This window comes from Salvelinus alpinus, chromosome 7 (genome assembly GCF_045679555.1).
Source record: "Salvelinus alpinus chromosome 7, SLU_Salpinus.1, whole genome shotgun sequence".
Taxonomy (NCBI): domain Eukaryota; kingdom Metazoa; phylum Chordata; class Actinopteri; order Salmoniformes; family Salmonidae; genus Salvelinus; species Salvelinus alpinus.
In genome coordinates this window covers 77645919-77673227 of record NC_092092.1, presented here as the reverse complement: position 1 = coordinate 77673227, position 27309 = coordinate 77645919, and the positions used below count along the sequence as shown (strand labels likewise).

Below are 27309 nucleotides of genomic sequence, written 5' to 3'. Positions count from 1 at the left end.
GCTATAGAGTAGAGCACCACCAGTTTGTTTCTATAGGGGCTATAGAGTAGAGCACCACCAGTCTGTTTCTATAGGGGCTATAGAGTAGAGTACCACCAGTCTGTTTCTATAGGGACTATAGAGTAGAGCACCACCAGTCTGTTTCTATAGGGGCTATAGAGTAGAGCACCACCAGTCTGTTTCTATAGGGGCTATAGAGTAGAGCACCACCAGTCTGTTTCTATAGGGGCTATAGAGTAGAGCACCACCAGTCTGTTTCTATAGGGGCTATAGAGTAGAGCACCACCAGTTTGTTTCTATAGGGACTATAGAGTAGAGCACCACTAGTCTGTTTCTATAGTGACTATAGAGTAGAGCACCACCAGTCTGTTTCTATAGGGGCTATAGAGAAGAGCACCACCAGTCTGTTTCTATAGGGGCTATAGAGTAGAGCACCACCAGTCTGTTTCTATAGGGACTATAGAGTAGAGCACCACCAGTCTGTTTCTATAGGGGCTATAGAGTAGAGCACCACCAGTCTGTTTCTATAGGGACTATAGAGTAGAGCACCACCAGTCTGTTTCTATAGGGGCTATAGAGTAGAGCACCACCAGTCTGTTTCTATAGGGGCTATAGAGTAGAGCACCACCAGTCTGTTTCTATAGGGGCTATAGAGTAGAGCACCACCAGTCTGTTTCTATAGGGGCTATAGAGTAGAGCACCACCAGTCTGTTTCTATAGGGGCTATAGAGTAGAGCACCACCAGTTTGTTTCTATAGGGACTATAGAGTAGAGCACCACCAGTCTGTTTCTATAGGGGCTATAGAGTAGAGCACCACCAGTTTGTTTCTATAGGGGCTATAGAGTAGAGCACCACCAGTCTGTTTCTATAGGGGCTATAGAGTAGAGCACCACCAGTTTGTTTCTATAGGGACTATAGAGTAGAGCACCACCAGTCTGTTTCTATAGGGGCTATAGAGTAGAGCACCACCAGTCTGTTTCTATAGGGGCTATAGAGTAGAGCACCACCAGTCTGTTTCTATAGGGACTATAGAGTAGAGCACCACCAGTCTGTTTCTATAGGGGCTATAGAGTAGAGCACCACCAGTCTGTTTCTATAGGGACTATAGAGTAGAGCACCACCAGTCTGTTTCTATAGGGACTATAGAGTAGAGCACCACCAGTCTGTTTCTATAGGGACTATAGAGTAGAGCACCACCAGTCTGTTTCTATAGGGGCTATAGAGTAGAGCACCACCAGTCTGTTTCTATAGTGACTATAGAGTAGAGCACCATGTGATCAATCTTCCTAATTATGCATCATCCTTTTGTTGTGTTTTCCACACGTAACATCTTAGCTTCATTTTTAGAAAGGTATTATGTCATGTATGTTGCACAGGTAAATAGTTCATGTTAAGTACAAGGCACCATGTCAGTTGTAAAGCAGTGGGACATTTCTTATACCTTCAATTCAACATTTTAACACATGATTATTACCTATCACTTTCCTCTGATGAAACCATATTACAAAGAGAAACCACATTCATTATCCCCCTGATGTGTCAAAGCTGAGCATAAACAGCAGTAATAAAGCTGTAGCTTGGTTGACAGTAATCCCCCTTGTAAGCGGCTTTAGTAAAGGCTACAACCCAACATGTTTTCCCACCAATAAATGGCACAAGTTCTTATGAAACGGTTGATGTGAAACACCTCTGGCTTCATTCAGTATTTTAATGCCGTCTTTAATGTCAAGGTAAATGTCATTATTAGGTTCGTTGTTCATGTCGTCTTTGGAACCAAAGCTCAGAGCCACCTTGTGATGTTCCAGCAGGAGGTGTCCAAGCCTCTGCTACTGCAAATATCAGACTAACGGTTGTGTTGTAGTCCTTTACTGTTAGTCAAGAGAAGGTTCTAGTTGGATGGAACTTGTTAAGTGCTGGTCAGAAAGCTACCCTGCTGTCCCCACAAACAAATACCTTCCTCAGCTATAGATACTCCCAGACCAGCAGAGTGTACATTCAGTACCTGCTCGTCCTGTTACCAGCGTCTGCCGATTACTCGAAGCGATAGGAGCAGGCCCTGGCCCTAGACTAGGGCTGGTCAATGACGACAAGGTAATAGACTAGAATGCCTGTTTTTTATGATGTGACAATGGCCAGGAGTCCTGCTCGATCGCTTTGTTATGAAGTTATGCAAACTATGAAATTATGAATAACATAAAATAACATAATATGATGTTATTTATGTTATTTCTCATGTGAAGAACTCCTGTAAACCTTGCCGTATTGAAACTCAGTGAACAAGGCATCTTAGACAAGCTGAAAAACAAATGGTGGTACGATAAGGGTGAATGTGGAACCAAGGACTCTGGAAGTAAGGTCAGTCTCTGCAGGTCTTTTGTGCTGATTCCCAGTTGCATTCTGACGTACTGTTCATATGCAAAGAAATGCTAAACTATACTGAAACATCTAGATTAGCTATACTCTATATCCCCCCCTACCCCTTATTTTATTATTTTATTATACCCCCCAAAATGATTCCGCCACATACATTTAACAAAGATCATCAAGTGGTTCAAGCCCTTCATGCACGATTTCCCAAATTCAAATCATATCTGAAAAATACGTTGTTTTTTTGGTTTGGCCAATATAGAAATAGGAACTGCTTTTTTGCTTCACAAACTGTAATTGTAAATTACCTTATGCTTGGTGAAATGGTACATGTGTAAAATAATCAAACACCATCATTGAATAGTTGTTGACTAGCTGTTGACATTAAGTGCTAATTTTCATGCTTGACATTCATGATATTCTTACCATTATGCTGCTGTTTCTATTTACTAAACTTTTAATTCAAATGTGATTTATCTGTGTTACTAGTTTGCTTGGAAATGTATTTATTGTGTTTTTTTTTTACTTCCTGTGGTGGGGTAAACAAACAAAGTGTTCATGTTGTGATCAACTGCTTCCATGTGACTTCAGGAAGACACTACAACACCGTGGGGTGTTTTTCAGCTCTTTGTCTGAGCAAGGAGTTGCAAGGAAGAGATCTTGTTGTTTCCACCCCACATGAAGTCTAAGAATGTAATAAACCTCTTATTTAAACCTCTGAGACCGTAGCCAGGCCAATAAACTGACAGATCACTGTCCGTACCGTCGACGGCTTGGCTACATAGTACCACAGATATAACCTCAGTCAAACCTCAAAGGGTTCAACTGCAAATGGTAAAACTCAAATGAACAAATGTTCTATAAACATGTTTGGGAAGTAAACAGCTGCAAAATGGTTTGATATCTTAGAAATTGCTTTTTAAATTTTTTGACGCCAGAGAGATTTGACTAAACAGTATAAAAGTGTACCAATAAATAAAAAAAAATCAGGACAGGTCTTGAAATGTTGACCTGTGAGTTACTGACCACAGCTTCCTTTTATGGAAGAAGACCTGTAGAATAGGGGAAACTCTACATTCACCTAGATCAAACTAAAGAGGTGACTCGTCTCTCCTTCATTGGAGAGTGGTCTGACTATGGTGTTCAGATGTTCCTCAAAACGTCTTGGACCCCTATAGGAAAGCCAGTCCAATCTAGACTTTTTCTAGACTCAACCTCAGCCATCCTTTACTTTATCAGCCTTCTGTTGCTGTTAGCCTCTGGAGTCTGTAGTATGATCTGCCATTGGTAGCATCAGAAACGTTTCTGTCTCAGAGAAACAGTTTGTAGGAAGGTCTGATAATAGAGTATCCATGTGAATTCTGAGTGTTAGGTCTCCGACTGTTATTTCAACAAGACTCTGTAAGGATCAGTTTGAGGCCTATATACACTCTGCTTTAGTGTCGTACTGGTAGGCTGCACTGTTCTCTACAGAACTCTCTCTCCACCGCAGACCCTCTAACGATGTTCTTCACCTTCCCCAGGACAAGACAAGTGCTCTCAGCCTGAGCAATGTGGCGGGAGTCTTCTATATTCTGGTTGGAGGGCTGGGGCTGGCCATGATGGTGGCTCTGATTGAGTTCTGTTACAAGTCACGTGCAGAAACCAAACGGCTCAAACTAGCAAAAAATGCTGAGAAGTTTAAGCCAGCTCCCCCGACCAACCCCCAGAACTTTGCCACGTACAGAGAAGGCTACAACGTGTATGGGACAGAGAGCGTTAAGATCTAAGGGTAATAATCTCTTCCTGATTCTCTCTCTGTGACATCTGAACCATTTAGTTGGTTTCCTCTGGTGGTGTTGTGTGATTTGTTTGTTTGTGGTGTTGTCAAGCTGTTTGGTGTGATTTCCTAACACTTAATCACTCTTGACTTGAACATATCCACAATATTTTAACTAGGCAAGTCAGCTAAGAACAAATTCTTATTTACCATGAGTGCCTAACCCGGCCAAACCCTAACCTGGACGACGCTGGGCCAATTGTGCGCCGCCCTATGGGACACCCGATTATGTCTGGTTGTGATACAGCCCGGGATCGAAAATGGATCTGTAGTGACGCTTCCAGCATTGAGATGCAGTGCCTTAGACCGTTGCGCCACTCGGGAGCCAATAGACGACCCAACATTACATTTCTAATTCCCCAAGACTTTTGTTGCCTTGACATCGCTACGTACTGTGACTATATGTATATGTATATATGTGTATGACTAGAGGTCAGTCCTTGTGTGGGCCGCCAAAGTGGTTTTTCGGGTGGCCGAAGTCCAAACAGTGTTAAAAAAGTATTTTCATAATTTGAAATACATTTTTGGGATGGAAAAAATGCTTCCAGCGTAAACTTAAATGATTTAAAACCAGATTTAAAGTATGTAGTAGAGATAATGGACCTACATACTCTTTAGTTATATCATCTTTGAAAACAACATAAAAGCTAGACAGTCTGGGAGAATTGTACATAAAACATTTATTCAGCATTTGTTATTATGTTTGAGCAAAAGAACACGGTATTAGCCATGGCAAAATGCATCAAATTAAAGGATATGTGTTTTAAAACTGCTAAATGTTCTCTCAGGTCCATGGCAAAATGCATCAAATTAAAGGATATGTGTTTTAAAACTGCTAAATGTTCTCTCAGGTCCATGGCAAAATGCATCAAATTAAAGGAAATTTGTTTTAAAACTGCTAAATGTTCTCTCAGGTCCATGGCAAAATATGTAGATTTGCAGGAAATTGGCTTGAAATGCAAACATTTTTCTACACCGCCAAGATGAGGGGGCCTCTAAATAATGTTTTTTAAGTCAGCCTCCCAATGGACCGGTCACGCCCTATTTCACGCCCCCTGCCTCGCCCACCACCTAAGCCCCTTTTTGGTCCAGAAGAAAACCCTGCACTATGGTGTTGTTAATTGAAATCAATATGATAAAAAAAAAAAGATGAACCCATTAAAAAACATTTATCTTTATCTCGTAAACACTCATTCTTTATCTAGTTTAAGGTTTTAGTTTACTCAGTAGAATATGCTAGCAGCATCTGCAAATCGCTAACAGTTAAGCTAATGTCCCAAGTAACACATCATCGTGACTCAACCATTCCAACCTTAATGACACATCTCATCTCATCCACCATTTTAACAGACGTATTACCCATGTTTCTCTGTGTTTAGAATCTCAATTTCATTGATTCCTTGGGTCCTCTCTCCTCGACTCCTCAAATCCCATTGGGTGAGAAGGTCAGAGGGGAGGGATCTCTGACTTCTCATCCTATTGGTTTTGAGGAGGTGAAGAGAGAAGACGCAAGGAATCAGTTAAATGCAGTTAAGATTATCCCTATGTCTCTACTTCCTTCCTCTAAAACAGGTATCGGGCGCTTCAGCTAGACCAGGTACACGATCCCTTACAAACGACTGTGACTACTGACCCTATGATGAAACAACATGATCACGTCAGGATGGGGGTTTCCTCAACTGCAGCTAAATCCTCTCCTGGCGGCAATGGCGACGATAATCTGCAATGGCGACGCGACAGGACTGGTGACGTGAAGAACTCTAGCGGTTTCCTCCAGTGCCTTACGTATGGAACAGTCACAGGCTCACAGAGTTACTTAGAACAATGCAACTCATCACAACGGTATTGCGTTTGGCTTGAACTCACAAACACACAGACGAATAAACAGAAAGACAGGATCGATACTGTAATCTGTTTTAAGGAACTTTATTTGAGATGCTAAAGACAAAAGAGAGATACCTAAAGCCATCACTTGCACCCCGAGCACATTTCCAAGTGCCGGACAGAAGATGAATACGATATGACAGATGATAAATTGTTTTTCTGCAAAGGGAATTCGATCAGATTATCCTAATTCTTCTTGCAGGCTAGGTTTTTACTCGTTAAATGTGTTTTAAAATACGTTTATTATAGACACTGATTATTAGAAGATAGCTTGTTATATTCCTGTGACCTTGGAATTGTTTTGAAAGACACATTTGAATCTTATTGGAATCAATTGGTTAAATATGCCATAGCCAAAAGAATACTGTAATGGTGTTGTCCTCAACTGTGGTGCTTTTGAAGTCTCAGAGATACTCTGAGAGAAGGCGTTGGTAGCTAGTCAAACGGGCATCCCAAATGGAACCCTATTACCTATATAGTGCACTACTTCTGTGCAGCGCCCCCCAGTCAAAAGTAGTGCACTATATATTGAATAGGGGGCCATTCTGGCCTCACACACAGGGACTCATGAAAGAGATGAATGTGAGATGCAGCATTTGGCTTTACACAACTTAAAACAGGCCATCTCACAATCCCAATACACTGCCAACAGATTCAGATGTGGGTTTTTTTAAAGAATGCAGAGGACTGCCTGAGCAAGTTTCATAGTTCAGTAACTCTCCCAGTGTGTTTTATGGTGTGTATAATATGAAGAGAAAACTCACTCACACAGTGTCGCTCCAAAATAGGCTGTTTTTTTTTGTTGTTTTCATTTTGAAAGAACACCTGCTTATAGCTGGATTGTCATGTAACCTTAAATGATTCAAATCTTCTGTACAATAAATTAAAACTGAACCAAAAGGGACATTCAAAAAGTAGATAAACTGCAATCCAAACAGTAATGGCTTTTTAACAGTAGTATTATGGATGACCTTGGTATGTTGCTAAACAATTATACATTTTACAATAAGCTGCAGTTTAATGATATGCTTTCAGTTTTAATTTCATTTTATGAGCATTGTAGCGTTTGGTGAATTTACTTAGTAAATTAAATAAATGAATAATATAAATGCAACGAGAAAATAGATTTATACAACGTACTTACAGGGGATGTCTTAAAAAGCTTAGCACATTTCCTTTTCAAAAGACTGTGATTCCATAGGATTTAGGAAGAACATTAATCACCTAAAACCGGATTTAGGAAGAAAATTAATCACCTAAAACCGGATTTAGGAAGAAAATTTATCACCTAAAACTGTGAAAAGATAGATTAACACACACAAAAAAAAAGATTAAAAAAGGGAAGGCAAGAAAAAGGAAATAAACAATTCTAAAGAAAGAGAGGTGTACATTTATTGAAATTAGACGTATTTATTAAGGCTACACAAGAAAGGAGTGATGGGTTTCCCAATTTTTCTAAGAAATTGCATGTGAACTCCGTAATGACATATCACAAGCTTTTCTAACTTACATCAGATTCTAGAGTAGAAATACAATCACGGTTATTCTTTAGTGAGACAGTTTCTTTGGTTTCGTAAGTTCACTTAACACTGAGAAAATGGCCAAACATCTGAGTGACTACTACAAAAGAGTCAGAATCTGCATGTATGTATATAATTTACCGATCTTCGTTAGTGAGGAGCTGTACAGAGAATTTTAATACATTTTGTAAATAAACCTGTATAGAAAATGACATGTGTTTGTGTGCTTGTAATGTTAAACCGCATGGTGAAGTATATTAAAATAAACACACACACAAACACACAGCAATGCATTGTCATCACTCCAAGAATGTGGAAGCTATGCATCTGTCTTCTCATCTGAAAGGAAATGGCCTGTTTTGCAACACACTGTACAAGCCACATGTCAACTATATAATTCCTTCCGGTACCATTACAACCTTCTGAAAAACAGGATGAGAAAAGAGTTGTTTTATTTAATGGTTATTGAGCAGCTGGATCAATATTACTCCAGAACCATCTGCTGCCTCTGACAGTCTCCCATATACACTGATTGAGAGTCTCGCTGACATCTTCATTGGCCATCTGAAATCTCTCATCAATAATGTGTCATTATAAGTTGAGGAAACCATTTCAAACCCAGAGGACATTAACCTACAATTGCAAGACAGTGATCAAACACGGCAGCCTGATGACTACATAGCACCCATCATGATGTATCTATAGGACTACTGGTACCAGTAGGTTAGTTCATTCCTTCACCAGCATAATGTACACATAAAGGGGTTAGTTCATTCCTTCACCAGCATAATGTACACATAAAGGGGTTGGTTCATTCCTTCACCAGCATAATGTACACATAAAGGGGTTGGGTCATTCCTTCACCAGCATAATGTACACATAAAGGGGTTGGTTCATTCCTTACTGCGGGTGAGAGGACATATGCAACATTTTCCGTGAATGCAGTCCTCCTCTAAAACGGGAACTTTGCCTTTAAATGTCAAAACGTGCTGAAGCTCAGATCTTCTGCATTATTATTTCTCTATTTCTCTCTCTGCATTGTTGGGATGGGCCCGTAAAGCATTTCACTGTTGCTCTACAACTGTTGTTTAAACGAATATGTGACAAACACAAATGTCCTTGTATTGATTCAGCGCTATGGATTAAATAAAGCCGATACATTATTCTACACATCTAATACATTAGCAAACAGGTTACTTTGTGAATTACTCAAACCACCATCTCCCTGTGTGCTGGGTTGTGGGCTGTCATTGTGTGGTAAATATATTCCCAGTCCCCAGACTATACTGACTGGTCTGCCCAGTACCTAAACACACGAATACAAACATACACAGTGACTGGTCTTCCACGGCTCAAATAACACAACCGTCCAACCAAACATGAACGTGGCAGCCGACCAGTAGTCCCTTTTCTCTTTGGATACTGACAAAATAATTCAGGATTTATCCACTTGGCAGGCGCACGCACACACACACACACACACACACACACACACACACACACACACACACACACACACACACACACACACACACACACACACACTCAAACACACCAGGCAGGCCAGAATAACAAATCCAGCCTAGGAAATGTTCCTGTACGCTCCACAAACTCCCTTTTGTCAAAGCATCAAAGGATATTGTTTTGCTGTTGTCTTCTTTCGCTACACTGCTGCAACTCATCGCCCTTTTCCTTTTTCTGGAGGGTTTTTTCCTTCCTTTCTTTATGTGTCATGCCTGGACTCTTTTCAAACAGAAACAGAACAAGACAGCATGGGGAGAGTGATGCAGACAGAGAGGAACACTACAGACAGCATGGGGAGAGTGATGCAGACAGAGAGGAACACTACAGACAGCATGGGGAGAGTGATGCAGACAGAGAGGAACACTACAGACAGCATGGGGAGAGTGATGCAGACAGAGAGGAACACTACAGACAGCATGGGGAGAGTGATGCAGACAGAGAGGAACACTACAGACAGCATGGGGAGAGTGATGCAGACAGAGAGGAACACTACAGACAGCATGGGGAGAGTGATGCAGACAGAGAGGAACACTACAGACAGCATGGGGAGAGTGATGCAGACAGAGAGGAACACTACAGACAGCATGGGGAGAGTGATGCAGACAGAGAGGAACACTACAGACAGCATGGGGAGAGTGATGCAGACAGAGAGGAACACTACAGACAGCATGGGGAGAGTGATGCAGACAGAGAGGAACGCTACAGACCAGAGCTGCATCCTCATTAAACTATTATTCTGAATTTGTTCATTCCGCTTTCAAAGAACAAAGGAACTGGTTTGTCCTCCAGATTTTAGGACAGTCATGAGAGACAGAGAGAGCTTTTGGGACGAGACCCTTCCTTTAAAACAGTGACAGAAGGTAATGACTCTTCCCTCGTTCAAGGAGTAGTAAGACAGAGGTACGTTAAAAACACAAATCTACTGATATCTAATCACAGGAACTCAAATGAATGACATCTCCCACTGTGGGTTTGATGATACACTAGACACAATGTGAATGATACGGCTGAACCCTCCTCACTATCTCTCTGAAGAAAATTGAGGTGGAAACTGAGTTGTACTTCTTAAAAACCTCCCGACAAATGTATGACCATATTAGAGACACATATTTCCCTCAGATTACACAGACCCACAAAGAATTCCAAAGAAATCCAATGTTCATAAACTCCCATATCTACTGGGTGAAATTCCACAGTGTGCCATCACAGCAGCAAGATTTGTGACCTGTTGCCACAAGAAAAGGGCAACCAGTGAAGAACAAACACCACTGTAAGTACAACCCATAATTATGTTTATTTATGTTCCCTTTTGTACTTTAACTATTTGTACATCATTACAGCACTGCATATAGACATAAAATGACATTTATGATGTCTCTTCCTTTGGAACTTTTGTGAGTGCAATGTTTACTGTACATTTTTTGTTTATTTACCTTTGTTTATTATCCAGTATTTCACTTGCTTTGTCAACGTAAACATATGTTTCCCATGCCAATAAAGCCCTTTGAACTGAATATAAAGTAACGTCAGTAAGTATTCACAGCACAGGAGGCTGCTGAGAGGAGGACCGCTCATCATAATGGCTGGAACTGAGAAAATGGAATGGCATCAAACACCTGGAAACCATGGAAACCATGCATTTGATGTATTTGATACCATTCCACAAATGCCGTTCCAACCATCAACATGAGCCTGTTCTCCTCAATTAAGGTGCCCCTAACTTCCTGTGATTCACACCCCTTGACTTTTTTCACATTTTGTTGTGTTACAATGTGGAATTAAAATGGATTGAATTGTCATTTTTGATCAACAATCTACACAAAATACTCTGAAATGTCAAAGTGGGAGAAAAAGTCTAACATTTGTAAAAAAATATATACATATACACTGCTCAAAAAAATAAAGGGAACACTTAAACAACACAATGTAACTCCAAGTCAATCACACTTCTGTGAAATCAAACTGTCCACTTAGGAAGCAACACTGATTGACAATACATTTCACATGCTGTTGTGCAAATGGAATAGACAAAAGGTGGAAATTATAGGCAATTAGCAAGACACCCCCAAAAAAGGAGTGATTCTGCAGGTGGTGACCACAGACCACTTCTCAGTTCCTATGCTTCCTGGCTGATGTTTTGGTCACTTTTGAATGCTGGCGGTGCTCTCACTCTAGTGGTAGCATGAGACGGAGTCTACAACCCACACAAGTGGCTCAGGTAGTGCAGTTCATCCAGGATAGCACATCAATGCGAGCTGTGGCAAAAAGGTTTGCTGTGTCTGTCAGCGTAGTGTCCAGAGCATGGAGGCGCTACCAGGAGACAGGCCAGTACATAAGGAGACGTGTAGGAGGCCGTAGGAGGGCAACAACCCAGCAGCAGGACCGCTACCTCCGCATTTGTGCAAGGAGGTGCACTGCCAGAGCCCTGCGAAATGACCTCCAGCAGGCCACAAATGTGCATGTCAGCATATGGTCTCAAAAGGGGTCTGAGGATCTCATCTCGGTACCTAATGGCAGTCAGCCTACCTCTGGCGAGCACATGGAGGGCTGTGCGGCCCCACAAAGAAATGCCACCCCACACCATGACTGACCCATCGCCAAACCGGTCATGCTGGAGGATGTTGCAGGCAGCAGAACGTTCTCCACGGCGTCTCCAGACTCTGTCACGTCTGTCACATGTGCTCATGTGCTCAGTGTGAACCTGCTATCATCTGTGAAGAGCACAGGGCGCCAGTGGCGAATTTGCCAATCTTGGTGTTCTCTGGCAAATGCCAAACGTCCTGCACGGTGTTGGGCTGTAAGCACAACCCCCACCTGTGGACGTCGGGCCCTCATACCACCCTCATGGAGTCTGTTTCTGACCGTTTGAGCAGACACATGCACATTTGTGGCCTGCTGGAGGTCATTTTGCAGGGTGCTGGCAGTGCACCTCCTTGCACAAAGGCGGAGGTAGCGGTCCTGCTGCTGGGTTGTTGCCCTCCTACGGCCTCCTCCACGTCTCCTGATGTACTGGCCTGTCTCCTGGTAGCGCCTCCATGCTCTGGACACTACGCTGACAGACACAGCAAACCTTTTTACCACAGCTCGCATTGATGTGCCATCCTGGATGAACTGCACTACCTGAGCCACTTGTGTGGGTTGTAGACTCCGTCTCATGCTACCACTAGAGTGAAAGCACCGCCAGCATTCAAAAGTGACCAAAACATCAGCCAGGAAGCATAGGAACTGAGAAGTGGTCTGTGGTCACCACCTGCAGAATCACTCCTTTTTTGGGGGTGTCTTGCTAATTGCCTATAATTTCCACCTTTTGTCTATTCCATTTGCACAACAGCATGTGAAATGTATTGTCAATCAGTGTTGCTTCCTAAGTGGACAGTTTGATTTCACAGAAGTGTGATTGACTTGGAGTTACATTGTGTTGTTTAAGTGTTCCCTTTATTTTTTTGAGCAGTGTATATATATACAGTTGAAGTCGGAAGTTTACATACACCTTAGCCAAATACATTTAAACTCAGTTTTTCACAATTCCTGACATTTAATCTTAGTAAAAAGTCCCTGTCTTAGGTCAATTAGGATCACCACTTTATTTTAAGAATGTGAAATGTCAGAATAATAGAAGAGAGAATGACTTATTTCAGCTTTTATTTCTTTCATCACATTCCCAGTGGGTCAGAAGTTTACATAAACTCAATTAGTATTTGGTAGCATTGCCTTTAAATTGTTTAACTTGGGTCAAATGTTTTGGGTAGCCTTCCACAAGCTTTCCACAATACGTTGGGTGAACGTTAGCCCATTCCTCCTGACAGAGCAGGTGTACCTGAGTCAGGTTTGTAGGCCTCCTTGCTCACACACGCTTTTTCAGTTCTGACCACACATTTTCTATAGGATTGATGAGGTCAGGGCTTTGTGATGGCCACTCCAATACCTGGACTTTGTTGTCCTTAAGCCATTTTGCCACAACTTTGGAAGTATAGTTGGTGTCATTGTCCATTTGGAAGACCCATTTGGGACCAAGCTTTAACTTCCTGACTGATGTCTTGAGATGTTGCTTCAATATATCCACATAATTTTCCTCCCACATGATGCCATCTATTTTGTGAAGTGCACTAGTCCCTCCTGCAGCAAAGCACCCACACAACATGATTCTGCTACCCCCGTGCTTCACGGTTGGGAAGGTGTTCTTCCAACTTGCAAGCCTCCCCCTTTTTCCTTCAAACATAACGATGGTCATTATGGCCAAACAATTCTAGTTTTGTTTCATCAGACCAGAGGACATTTCTACAAAAAGTACGATCTTTGTCCCCATGTGCAGTTGCAAACCGTAGTCTGGCTTTTTTATGGCGGTTTAGGAGCAGTGGCTTCTTCGTTGCTAATTGGCCTTTCAGGTTATGTTGATATAGGACTTGTTTTACTGTGGATATAGATGCTTTGTACCTGTTTCCTCCACCATCTTCACAAGGTTCTTTGCTGTTGTTCTGGCATTGATTTGCACCTTTTGCACCAAAGTACGTTTGTCACTAGGAGACAGAACGCGTCTCCTTCCTGAGCAGTATGACGGCTGCGTGGTCCCATGGTGTTTATACCTGCATACTATTGTCTGTACAGATGAGCGTGGTACCTTCAGGCTCCCAAGGATGAACCAGACTTGTAGAGGTCTAAAAAAAACATTCTGAGGTCTTGGCTGATTTCTTTTGATTTTCCCATGATGTCAAGCAAAGAGGCACTGAGTTTGAAGGTAGGCCTTGAAAGACATCCACAGGTACACCTCCAATTGACTCAAATTATGTCAATTAACCTATCAGAAGCTTCTAAAGCCATGACATCATTTTCTGGAATTTAAATGCACAGTCAACTTAGTGTATGTTAACTTCTGACCCACTGGAATTGTGATACAGTGAATTATAAGTGAAAGAATCTGTCTGTAAACAATTGTTGGAAAAATGACTTGTGTCATGCACAAAGTAGATGTCCTAACCGACTTGGCAAAACTATAGTTTGTTAACAAGACATTTGTGAAGTGGTTGAAAAACTAGTTTTATTGACTCCAACCTAAGTGTATGTAAACGTCCGACTTCAACTGTATATATATGAAAAATAAAACAGTAATACAATATCTTGAGTATTCAACTCCCTGAGTCAATACATGTAACCATCACCTTTGGCAGCGATTACAGCTGTGACTTTCTGGGTGAGTCTGAGAGCTTTCCACACCTGGATTGTGCAACATTTGCTCATTATTCTTTTTTAAATACTTTAAGCATTGTCAAATTGGTTATTGATCATTGCTAGACAACCGTTTGCAGGTCTTGCCATAGATTTACAAATACATTTAAGTCAAAACTGTAACTTATGCCACTGAGGAACATTCACTGTCTTCTTGGTACGCAACTCCAAGGTAGATTTGGCCTAGTGTTTAAGGTTATTATCCTGCTGAAAGGTGAATTAATCTCCCAGTGTCTTGTGGAAAGCAGACTGAACCAGGTTTTCCAATAGGATTTCGACTGTGCTTAGCTGCATTCTGTTTATTTTTTATCCTGAAAAGCTCTGCCATCCTTAACGATTACAAGCATACCCATAACATGATGCAGCCACCACTATGAATGAACATACAGAAAGTAGTACTCAGTGATGTGTTGTATTTGCCCCAAACATAACACTTTGTATTCAGGACAAAGAGTTAATTGCTTTCCCACATTTTCAGTATTACTTGAGTGCCTTGTTGCAAACAAGATGCATGTTGTGGAATTGTTTTATTCTGCACAGGCTTCCTTCTTTTCACTCTGTCAATTAGGTTAGTATTGTGGAGTAACTAAAATGTTGTTGATCCATCATCAGTTTTCTTCTATCACAGCCATTAAACTCTATAACTGTTTTAAAGTCACCATTGGCCTTATGGTGAAATCCTGAGCTGTTCCGTTCTCTCCAGTAACTGAGTTAGGAAGGACGCCTGTATCTTTGTAGTGACTGGGTGTATTGATACACCATCCAATGTGTAATTAATAACTTCACCATGATCAAATGGATATTCAATGTCTGTTTATTTATATACCTATCTTCATTACCAATAGGTGCCATTCTTGGCAAGGCATTGGAAAACCTCCCTGGTCTTTGTGGTTGAATCTGGGTTTGAAAAGGACCTGGCAGAGCGAGTCCAAGCAATGTATTATGTGACTTGCTGAGCAAATTATTTATATTGAACGTTTTTAGGCTTGCCATAACAAAGAGGTTGAATATTCTTGACTCAAGACATTTCAGCTTTTCATTTTTAATTGATTTGTAAAAATTTCAAAAAACATAACATTATTGTGTGTAGGCCAGTGACAACACATCTGAACTTAATCCATTTTAAATTCAGACTGTAACAATAACAACATGTGGAAACAGTAAAGGGGTGTGAATAATTTCTGAAGGCACTGCAGCTGCGACACTGTGGAACTGGGCTTAAGCACAATTCAGATTCCACAGACAAAGAGACGCCATGGTCCAGCGTAACATAGCTACGGAGCTCTGAGAGCAGCATCCGCGGGGGACCCACAACCTCCCACAATTCACAACCACGTACGGTAGGCATCCCCTATTCATTTGAATGTGGTGACGGTTGGAGAAACTGCTGGATCCACGCTGAGAATTCCAAAAGTAGTGAACGTTCCAACATTCTAGAACACGGCTGTGCATCGGCACAATTTGGATTTCTGATGGACGCTTTGGTCACAAGGAGAGATATCACTGCTCGTATCCTCAGACCCTCTTACCTGCGTGTGTGTGCGCGTGCGAGTGTGTGTGCGCGTGCGTGTGTGACCGTTTGAGTGGACCTGGAAAAGAGAAACCAAGCAAATAAAAACTGTACTTGACACTGGGTTCAGCCCATTGCTTTGGCAGGTCCTACTACTACTTCAGTAAAAGCAAAGGAACTCTGCACAGGATGACTCAGTAATGATGAAATAACTTTTTTAGAAAACATTTCTGGGGCCCTGTAGTTCAAGCCCCTCAGTATAATAGGAGACTGACCTGGGCCCTGATCCTTGCCATTGTCCTTTTTATTTAACCTTTATTTAACTGGGTAAGTCAGTTAAGAACAAATTCTTACTTACAATGACGGCCTACACCGGCCAAACCCTAACCAGAACAGGGCTGGGCCAATTGTGCGCCGCCCTATTGGACTCCCGATCACAGCCGGTTGTGATACACCCTGGGATCGATCCAGATTCTGTAGTGACACCTCGAGCCCTGTGATGCAGTGCCTTAGACAGCTGCGCCGCTCGGGAACCAAAGTTCAAGCCAAAGTTAAATCTCAGTAAGACAAAAATAATGGTGTAACAAAAAAGGTCCAGTTGCCAGGACCACCAATACATATTCCATCTAGACACTGTTGCCCTAGAGTAAACAAAAAAACGATACATACCTCGGCCTAAACATCAGCGCAACAGGTAACTTCCACAAAGCTGTAAACGATACGAGAGACAAGACGAGAAGGGCCTTCTATGCCATCAAAAGGAACATAAAATTCGACATGCCAATTAGGATCTGGCAAACAATACTTGAATCAGTTATAGAATCCATTGCCCTTTATGGTTGTGAGGTCTGGGGTTCGCTCACCAACCAAGAATTCACAAAATGCTACAAACACCAAATTGAGACTGAATGCAGAATTCTGCAAAAATATCCTCTATGTACAACGTAAAACACCAAATAATGCATGCAGAGTATAATTAGGCCAAAATCCGCTAATTATCAGAATCCAGAAAAGAGCCGTTAAATTCTACAACCACCTAAAAGGAAGCGATTCCCAAACCTTCCACAACAAAGCCATCACCTACAGAGAGATGAACCTGGAGAATGGTTCTCTTAGCAAGCTGGTCCTGGGGCTCTGTTCACAAACACAAACATACCCCACAGACCCCCAGGACAGGAACACAATTAGATCCAACCAAATCATGAGAAAACAAAAAGATAATTACTTGACATATTGGAAAGAATTAACAAAAAAAAGAAAGCAAACTGGAATGCTATTTGGCCCTAAACAGACAGTACACAGTGGTAAAATACCTGACCACTGTGACTGACCCAAACTTAAGGAAAGCTTTGACTATGTACAGACTCAGTGAGCATAGCCTTGCTAATGAGAAAGGCAGAGAAAACAGGTTATGTGCACACTGCCCACAAAATGAGGTGAAAACTGAGCTGCACTTCCTAACCTCCTGCCAAATGTTTGACCATATTAGGGACACATAGTTCCATCAGATTACATAGACCCACATATGTTAAATGAAGGTTAAATGTAAAAGAATTATAAAAATATTCATAATTTCCTCTTTTCTTCAAGTCCTGGATTTGATAAACTCCCATATCTATTGGGTGAAATAGCACAGTGTGCATTCACAGCAGCAATATGTGCGAGCTGTTGCCACACGAAAAGGGCAACCAGCGAAGAACAAACACCAATTGTGTGATGCTATGGGACCAGTAGGAGTAATGGAAGTGGAATAGAGAGGAAATAGAAAAAGCAGAACAGACAGGGCTATGTGTGATGCTCTGAGGTCATAAGAGGAAAAGAGACTAGTATAGAATGGAGGAATGGAGAAGAGGAATAGAATGGAGGAATGGAGAGGAGGAATAGAATGGAGGAATAGAGAGGAGGAATAGAATGGAGGAATAGAATGGAGGAATAGAATGTAGGAATAAAGAGGAGGAATAGAATGGAGGAATAGAATGGAGGAATGGAGAGGAGGAATAGAATGGAGGAATAGAATGGAGGAATAGAATGGAGGAATGGAGAGGAGGAATAGAGAGGAGGAATAGAATGGAGGAATAGAATGGAGAAATAGAGAGGAGGAATAGAATGGAGGAATAGAGAGGAGGAATAGAATGGAGGAATGGAGAAGAGGAATAGAATGGAGGAATGGAGAGGAGGAATAGAATGGAGGAATAGAGAGGAGGAATAAAATGGAGGAATAGAGAGGAGGAATAGAATGGAGGAATAGAGAGGAGGAATGGAGAGGAGGAATAGAATGGAGGAATAGAGAGGAGGAATAGAATGGAGGAATAGAGAGGAGGAATAGAATGGAGGAATAGAATGGAGGAATGAAGAGGAGGAATATAATGGAGGAATGGAGAGGAGGAATAGAATGGAGAAATAGAATGGAGGAATGGAGAGGAGGAATAGAATGGAGGAATGGAGAGGAGGAATAGAATGGAGGAATGGAGAAGAGGAATAGAATGGAGGAATGGAGAGGAGGAATAGAATGGAGGAATAGAGAGGAGGAATAGAATGGAGGAATGGAGAGGAGGAATAGAATGGAGGAATAGAGAGGAGGAATAGAATGGAGGAATAGAGAGGAGGAATAGAATGGAGGAATAGAATGGAGGAATGGAGAGGAGGAATAGAATGGAGGAATAGAGAGGAGGAATAGAATGAATGGAGGAATAGAATGGAGGAATAGAATGGAGGAATGGAGAGGAGGAATAGCATGTAGGAATGAAGAGGAGGAATGGAGAGGAGGAATAGAATGGAGGAATAGAGAGGAGGAATAGAATGGAGGAATGGAGAGGAGGAATAGAATGGAGGAATAGAGAGGAGGAATAGAATGGAGGAATAGAGAGGAGGAATAGAATGGAGGAATAGAATGGAGGAATGGAGAGGAGGAATAGCATGTAGGAATGAAGAGGAGGAATGGAGAGGAGGAATAGCAGGGGTGGGATCCTAAGATGTTTCATTATCACACCCCATTAGAGATGACACCATACTCAGTGGGACATTACATCTGGACAACACCCCTCTCGATTACATTACACACACACACACACACACACACACACACACACACACACACACACACACACACACACACACACACACACACACACTTATGCACACACACACTCAGGCAGGCATATACACCCACACACACACACACACACACACACACACACACACACACACACACACACACACACACACACACACACACACACACACACACACACACACACACACACACACACACACACACACACACACACACACACACACACACCATTACATTACATCACAGGACATTACCCTCCTGTAATAGAAATGATGATGAGGAGAGATGAAGTGAGGTTCCCAACACAATGTGAAAACTGTGTAACAATCCATTCACTCTGTGAAAACATGCCGATGCCAGTCACGAGTACAACCGCATACACCCAAACATTTAATTAATGGTGGTACAGGTAGATCAGCTTTAATATTGCAGATAGATTGTGGGTTCTATCAATTTAATGAATTTTGCCCCCAAACCCTATCATCCATCCCCTGTTTGTACAACAATACTTCTACTGCTTCTGACAGCTATTTCAGTGCACTCGTACGGTACACGTAGTTAAATAATTATACATATACTCCTAATTTCCTCTTTCTTCAAGTCCTGGATTTGTTTTCACAGCTGCCAGTCCACCATTCATTCTGATCTCAACTCCAACTTAGCATATTCCTTTTGCAATACATCCCTCCATTTCACTTAGACGTCTTACAAGGGTCTTGCCGATAAACATTTTACCCAAGAGTATAATGATATTTCCAATTGACTGATTGTGGTTTTTCCAGATCCCTCTAACGATACAGTTTGCAGGTCCATCTGAAGCCTGGTTTTATGACATAAAAAACATTCCTGGACCTGACTCCAATAGTGAGTCATCGATGATCAGTACCAGAAAAGATGTTCTATAGATTTTGTTTCCAGGTGGCAGAGTCTGCTCAAGGCTGACTGGTCAATGCTCCATATATATACACTCTCGTTCAAAAGTTTGGGGTCACGTAGAAATGCCCTTGTTTTTGAAAGAAAACCACATTTTTTTTGTCCATATAAAATAACATTAGATTGATCAGAAATACAGTGTAGACATTGTTAATGTTGTAAATTACTATTGTAGCTGGAAACGGCAGATTTTTTTAATGGAATATCTATGTAGGCATGCAGAGGCCCATTATCAGCAACAATCACTCCTGTGTTGCAATGGCATGTTGTGTTAGCTAATCCAAGTTTATCATTTTAAAAGGCTAATTGATCATTAGAAAACTCTTTTGCTATTATGTTAGCACAGCTGAAAACTGTTTTTCTGATTAAAGAAGCAATAAAACTGGCCTTCTTTAGGCTAGTTTTAACAGAAATGCAACGGTTCATTGGATCAGTCTAAAACTTTGCACCTACACTGCTGCCATATTGTGAACCAAAATCAAAATTGCACCTGGGCTGGAATAATACATTATTGTCTTTCTCTGGCATTTCAAAGTTGATGGGACAAAAAGAAAATACAAAAAAAAGGTTTGTTTATCTTTTACCAGATCTAATGTGTTATATTCTCCTACATTCCTTTCACATTTCCACAAACCTCAAAATGTTTCCTTTAAAATGGTACCAAGAATATGCGTATCCTTGCTTCATGTCCTGAGCTACAGGCAGTTAGATTTGGGTATGTATTTTTGGGAAAAAAAGGGGCGGATCCTTAAGAGGTTGATGATTTTTTTTGTAATTTTGTAATTTTGAATTCTGTAAAGTGATGTGATGAGGTGAAAAAAATATTGTTGTCTATCAATGCTTGACAACTAACAATGCTTGACAACTTGGATGGAAAATTACTACGATATTAGTGGATGATATTGCCACTCCTATTTGCCACATCTTCAATTTAAGCCTACTAAAAAGTGTTTGCCCTCAGGCCTGGTGGGAAGCTAAAGTAATTCCGCTACCTAAGAATAGTAAAGCCCCCTTTACAGGCTTAAATACCCTACCAATTCCTCAAAAATACATGTATTTTATACCATTTTAAAGGTAATCTTGTTGTTAATCCCATCAAAGTGTCTGATTTCAAATAGGCTTTTCAGCGAATACACCACAAACGATTATGTTAGGTCACCACCAACTCACAGAAAAATTCTGCCATTTTTCCAGCCAAAGAGAGGAGTCACAAAAAGCACAAATAGAGATAAAATGAATTACTAACCTTTGATGATCTTCATCAGATGATACTCATAGGACTTCATGTTACACAATACATATATGTCTTGTTCGATTAGTTCATATTTATATCCAAAAAACTCAGTTACATTGGCGCCAGGTTCAGAAATGCCTCCAAAATATCCAGAGAAATTGCAGAGCCACGTCAAATAACATAAATACTCATCATAAACTTTGATGAAAGATACATGTTTTACATAGAATTAAAGATACACTTGTTCTTAATGCAACCGCTGTGTCAAATTTCAAAAAGCTTTACGGCAAAACACAATATTCAATAATCTGAAAACAGCGTTCAGCCACAAAAGCAAGCCATACAGTTACCCGCCAAATTGTGCAGTCAACAAAACTCATAAAAAGCATTATAAATCTTCACTTACCTTTGCTGATCTTCGTCGGAATGCACTCCCAGGACTCCCACTTCCACAAGAAATGTTCGTTTTGTTTGGTAATGTCCATCATTTATGTCCAAATAGCTATTTTTGTGGCGTGTTTGGTAAACAAATCCAACGTCAGGAAGCGCGTTCACTAAAAGCTGACGAAATGTCCAAAAGTTCCGTAACAGTCAGTAGAAACATGTCAAACGATGTATTGAATCAATCTTTAGAATGTTTTTAACATAAATCTTGAATATTGTTCCAACCGGAGAATTACATTGACTTCAGATGAGCGATGGAACAGAGCTCCCTCGTGAACGCGCATGGTCAGGTCTTGGCAGACCTGACTAAGTCCCCTCTCATTCGGCCCCCCTTCACAGTAGAGGCATCAGACAAGGTTCTACAGACTGTTGACAGCTAGTGGAAGCCATAGGAAGTGCAAACTCATCCATATCTCGCTGTGATTTCAATAGGATCTTGGTTGAAAATCAACCAGCCTCAGAATTCCCACTTCCTATTTGGATTTTTTCTCAGGTTTTTGCCTGCCATATGAGTTCTGTTATACTCACAGACATCATTCAAACAGTTTTAGAAACTTCAGAGTGTTTTCCATCCAATACTACTAATAATATGCATATATTAGCAACTATGACTGAGGAGCAGGCCGTTTACTCTGGGCACCTCTGTGCACCTTTCATCCAAGCTACTCAATACTGCCCCTGCAGCCATAAGAAGTTATTAAATAGATAAAAATGCACCTTTTGGAGCAGCGGGAACTAGACACACGCTTACACATACACATGACAACACACGGACTCTACACACACGTACATGTGGATTTTGTATTGTAAAGATGTGATAGTAGAGTAGTGGCCTGAGGGAACGCACTTAATGTGTTGTGAAAAGTGTTATTAAATGTAATGTCATGTAATATTCTAAATTGTATATAACTGCCTGTTATATGTTGCTGGACCCCAGGAAGAGTAGCTGCTGTCTTGGCATCAGCTAATGGGGATCCTTCAATTAATACAAATTCATGTTCATTATATAAATATGCTAGTTTATAAATCTACTCCTGAGTGGCGCAGCTGTTTAAGGCACTGCATCTCAGTGCAAGAGGTGTCACTACAGTCCCTGCACATCCGGCCGTGATTGGAAGTCCCATAGGGCGGCACACAATTGGCCCAGTGTTTTCTGGGGTAGGCCGTCAATCTAAATAAGAAATTGTTCCTAACTGAGTTGCCTAGTTAAATAAAGTTGGTTTTTTAAAAAGCGTTATCTGGTTTGCCATTCCAAATAAAGCAAAAAAACATTCTCGTATGATTTGAAAAAATTATTATCCTGGAGTCAGTATAGCCATGAATACATCAGTGGATGCTCCTCAGAGGAGAAAGTGGGGGACCATCCTCCTCAGTGAATTATTTATTTATTTTTAATAGTAAGGTTCTCCTTAGTGGGGCAGTGGTCTCAGGCACTGCATCCATCGCAGATGTCCTTGTCCCATCACGCTCTAGTGACACCTTGTGGCGGGCTGGGCGCATGCATGCTGACTTCGGTCGCCAGTTGTACCGTGTTTCCTCCGACACATTGATTGGCTTCCGGGTTAAGCTAGCAGTGTGTCAAGAAGCAGTGCGGCCGGGTCGTGTTTCGGAGGACGCATGGCTCTCGAACTTCGCCTCGCCCGAGTTCGTACGGGAGTTTCAGCGATGGGACAAGACTCGAACTACTAATTGGATATCACCATTTAATATAAAATAAATAAATAATTACCCACCCCTCAGTAAAACAATCCCCACCTCACTACTCCACCCCTCAGTAAAACAATCCTCACTACCCCACCCCTCAGTCAAACAATCCTCACTACCCCATCCCTCAGTAAAACAATCCCCACCTCACTACCCCACCCCTCAGTCAAACAATCCTCACTACCCCACCCCTCAGTCAAACAATCCTCACTACCCCACCCCTCAGTAAAACAATCCTCACTACCCCACCCCTCAGTCAAACAATCCTCACTACCCCACCCCTCAGTAAAACAATCCCTACCTCACTACCCCACCCCTCAGTAAAACAATCCTCACTACCCCACCCCTCAGTAAAACAATCCTCACTACCCCACCCCTCAGTAAAACAATCCTCACTACCCCACCCCTCAGTAAAACAATCCCTACCTCACTACCCCACCCCTCAGTAAAACAATCCCTACCTCACTACCCCACCCCTCAGTAAAACAATCCTCACTACCCCACCCCTCAGGAAAACAATCCTCACTACCCCACCCCTCAGTAAAACAATCCCCACCTCACCCTCTACCGCTCAGTAAAACAGTCGTAGTCTTTATGAGGCTCTGCAAATCAACAGAATGGACATAGAGATGGGTTCCCTCCCTCCACTCCCTGACACCTCGGCTACATCCCATATATCACCCTATTCCCTGTATAGTGCATTACTTTTCACTGGACCTTGGTCAAAAGTAATGCACTACACTATATAGGGAAGAGGGTGCCACGTGGGACGCATTACTTATGAAGAGCACCATTACTGTTTTAAAATACCGGCCTCACAGGCCTCTCCATCAATCACACAGCAAAACCTAATTAAAGAGAGCGCGGTAGTGTGGTTGAGTCCAGGTAGCACTGCTACCCTGCAGGCAGGCCTCTCCAATACTACAGAGGAGCTGGGGTGCAGAGGAGCTGATTTCCCTCTAGTGGTGTGGGGGCTGTGCTTTGGCAAAGAGGGTGTTGGACGGGACCAGAGTTCACCATCCCTCCCTCTCACACACACACACACACACACACACACACACACACACACACACACACACACACACACACACACACACACACACACACACACACACACACACACACACACACACACACACACACACACACACACACACACACACACACACACACACACACACACACACACACACACACACACACACACACACACACACACACACACACACACACACACACACACACACACACACAAAGCCAACTGACATTTACTCCTGAGGTGCTGACCTGTTACACCCTCTACAACCACTTGGATTATTATTTGACCCGGCACAGCCAGAAGAGGACTCGGTTCCAGCCTTCTAGGGAGTTTTCCGTGATTCTACATCTGCATTGTTTGATGCTGGGTTTCTGTAAACGCACTTTGTGACATCTGCTGATGTAAACATGACTTTATAAATACATTTGATTTGATCTATATGGTGCAATGGTAAATACAAGTGTAGAGTTGCTGTAGAACGTACACTGAAACTACCTGAGAAGTATACAGGTAGTGTACTTTATATACCATGACAGGTATGGAGCTGAGGTGGTTTTATATGAGCTTTCCTCTACGCTGTCAGAGACTCCAGCCACCCAGGTCATAGACTGTTCTCTCTGCTACTGCACAGCAAGCGGTACCAGAGCGGCCACCCAGGTCATAGACTGTTCTCTCTGCTACTGCACAGCAAGCGGTACCAGAGCGCCAAGTCCAGGACCAAAAGGCTCCCTAACAGCTTCTACCTCCAAGCCATAAGACTGCTGAACAATTAATCAAATGGCCACCGGACTATTACATTGACCCCCCCCTCCATTTATTTTGTACACTGTTGCTACTCACTGTTTATTATCTGTGCGTAGTCACTTCACCCCCACCCTACAAATGACCTCTAACCTGTACCTGTAAATATTTTCTTAACTCTTCTTGAACTGCACTGTTGGTTAAGGTCTTGTAAGTCAGCATTTCACAGTAAGGTCTACACTTGTTGTATTCGGCGTGACAAATAAGGTTTGATTTGATTTGATACTCTATACAGGTAGTGTACTACGTATATACTATGACTAGTATGGAGCTGAGGTACAGACCATACTGTAGACAGGTAGTGTACTACGTATATACTATGACTAGTATGGAGCTGAGGGACAGACCATACTGTATACAGGTAGTGTACTACGTATATACTATGACTAGTATGGAGCTGAGGTACAGACCATACTGTATACAGGTAGTGTACTACGTATATACCTTCGTTTGACCTTTTTCCGAATTTTGGATTAAATCGTTTTTTTTTTGGTACACCTGTATTTGGGGAGTTTCTCCCATTCTTCTCTGCAGATCCTCTCAAGCTCTGTCAGGTTGGATGGGGAGCGTCGCTGCACAGCTATTTTCAGGTCTCTACAGAGATGGTCGCTCGGGTTCAAGTCCGGGCCACTGGAGGACACACAGTGGCACGCCACCACATCGCCACCACATCGCCACCACATTGCCACCACATCTACCGCCACCACATCTACCGCCACCACATCTACCGCCACCACATCTACCGCCACCACATCTTCATCAGAACCTACAGTATGTACTGTACCGAACTGTTGTGTACGTTCAACAACGTATTGGTAGGACGAGTAGATCAGCATGTGGTAAAAACATTGTATTCAGGTCTGTCTGTCTGTCTGTCTGTCTGTCTGTCTGTCTGTCTGTCTGTCTGTCTGTCTGAGAGCTGTGAGAAGTGTGCTTTAGAGGGTTCATGGGGATGAAAGACTAAAACATCCTAGGTACATTTACAGCGAGTGGAGTTGATGAGAGGTCTACAGTGGAGGTGATGAGAGGTCTACAGTGGAGGTGATGAGAGGTCTACAGTGGAGGTGATGAGAGGTCTACAGTGGAGGTGATGAGAGCCCTACAGTGGAGGTGATGAGAGGTCTACAGTGGAGGTGATGAGAGGCCTACAGTGGAGGTGATGAGAGGCCCTTATGATCAGTCCTACACGACACCCTACAGAGGCCTACAGTGGAGGTGATGAGAGGCCTACAGTGGAGGTGATGAGAGGTCTACAGTGGAGGTGATGAGAGGTCTACAGTGGAGGTGATGAGAGGTCTACAGTGGAGGTGATGAGAGGTCTACAGTGGAGGTGATGGGAGCCCTACAGTGGAGGTGATGAGAGGCCTACAGTGGAGGTGATGAGAGGTCTACAGTGGAGGTGATGAGAGCCCTACAGTGGAGGTGATGAGAGGTCTACAGTGGAGGTGATGAGAACCCTACAGTGGAGGCGATGAGAGGCCTACAGTGGAGGTGATGAGAGGCCTACAGTGGAGGTGATGAGAGGCCTACAGTGGAGGTGATGAGAGGTCTACAGTGGAGGTGATGAGAGAACTACAGTGGAGGTGATGAGAGAACTATAGTGGAGGTGATGAGAGAACTACAGTGGAGGTGATGAGAGAACTATAGTGGAGGTGATGAGAGAACTACAGTGGAGGTGATGAGAGAACTATAGTGGAGGTGATGAGAGAACTACAGTGGAGGTGATGAGAGGTCTACAGTGGAGGTGATGAGAGAACTATAGTGGAGGTGATGAGAGAACTACAGTGGAGGTGATGAGAGGTCTACAGTGGAGTTGATGAGAGAACTACAGTGGAGGTGATGAGAGGTCTACAGTGGAGGTGATGAGAGGCCTACAGTGGAGGTGATGAGAGAACTACAGTGGAGGTGATGAGAGGTCTACAGTGGAGGTGATGAGAGGCCTACAGTGGAGTTGATGAGAGAACTACAGTGGAGGTGATGAGAGGTCTACAGTGGAGGTGATGAGAGCCCTACAGTGGAGGTGATGAGAGCCCTACAGTGGAGGTGATGAGAGGTCTACAGTGGAGGTGATGAGAGCCCTACAGTGGAGGTGATGAGAGGCCCTTATGATCAGTCCTACACGACACCCTACAGAGCCCTACAGTGAAGGTGATGAGAGGGCTTTATACTCAGTCCTACACGGCACCCTACAGAGCCCTACAGTGGAGTTGTCATAATACCCATTAAACCTAGC

General features: G+C 42.5%; 1 protein-coding gene across 1 annotated transcript in view; it reads left to right on the top strand.

Annotated features, from left to right (window-relative positions):
* The window catches only part of LOC139581940 (glutamate receptor 3-like), a 178474-nt gene extending 170671 nt beyond the window's left edge, over window positions 1-7803 (top strand). The window contains exons 14-15 of the mRNA XM_071412131.1: window positions 3892-4139; window positions 5760-7803. Of these exons, the coding sequence (XP_071268232.1) occupies window positions 3892-4137 (246 nt within the window). The 3' untranslated portion in view covers window positions 4138-4139; window positions 5760-7803. The remainder of the gene's footprint in view (window positions 1-3891; window positions 4140-5759) is intronic.
* Window positions 7804-27309: the final 19506 nt, after the last annotated feature.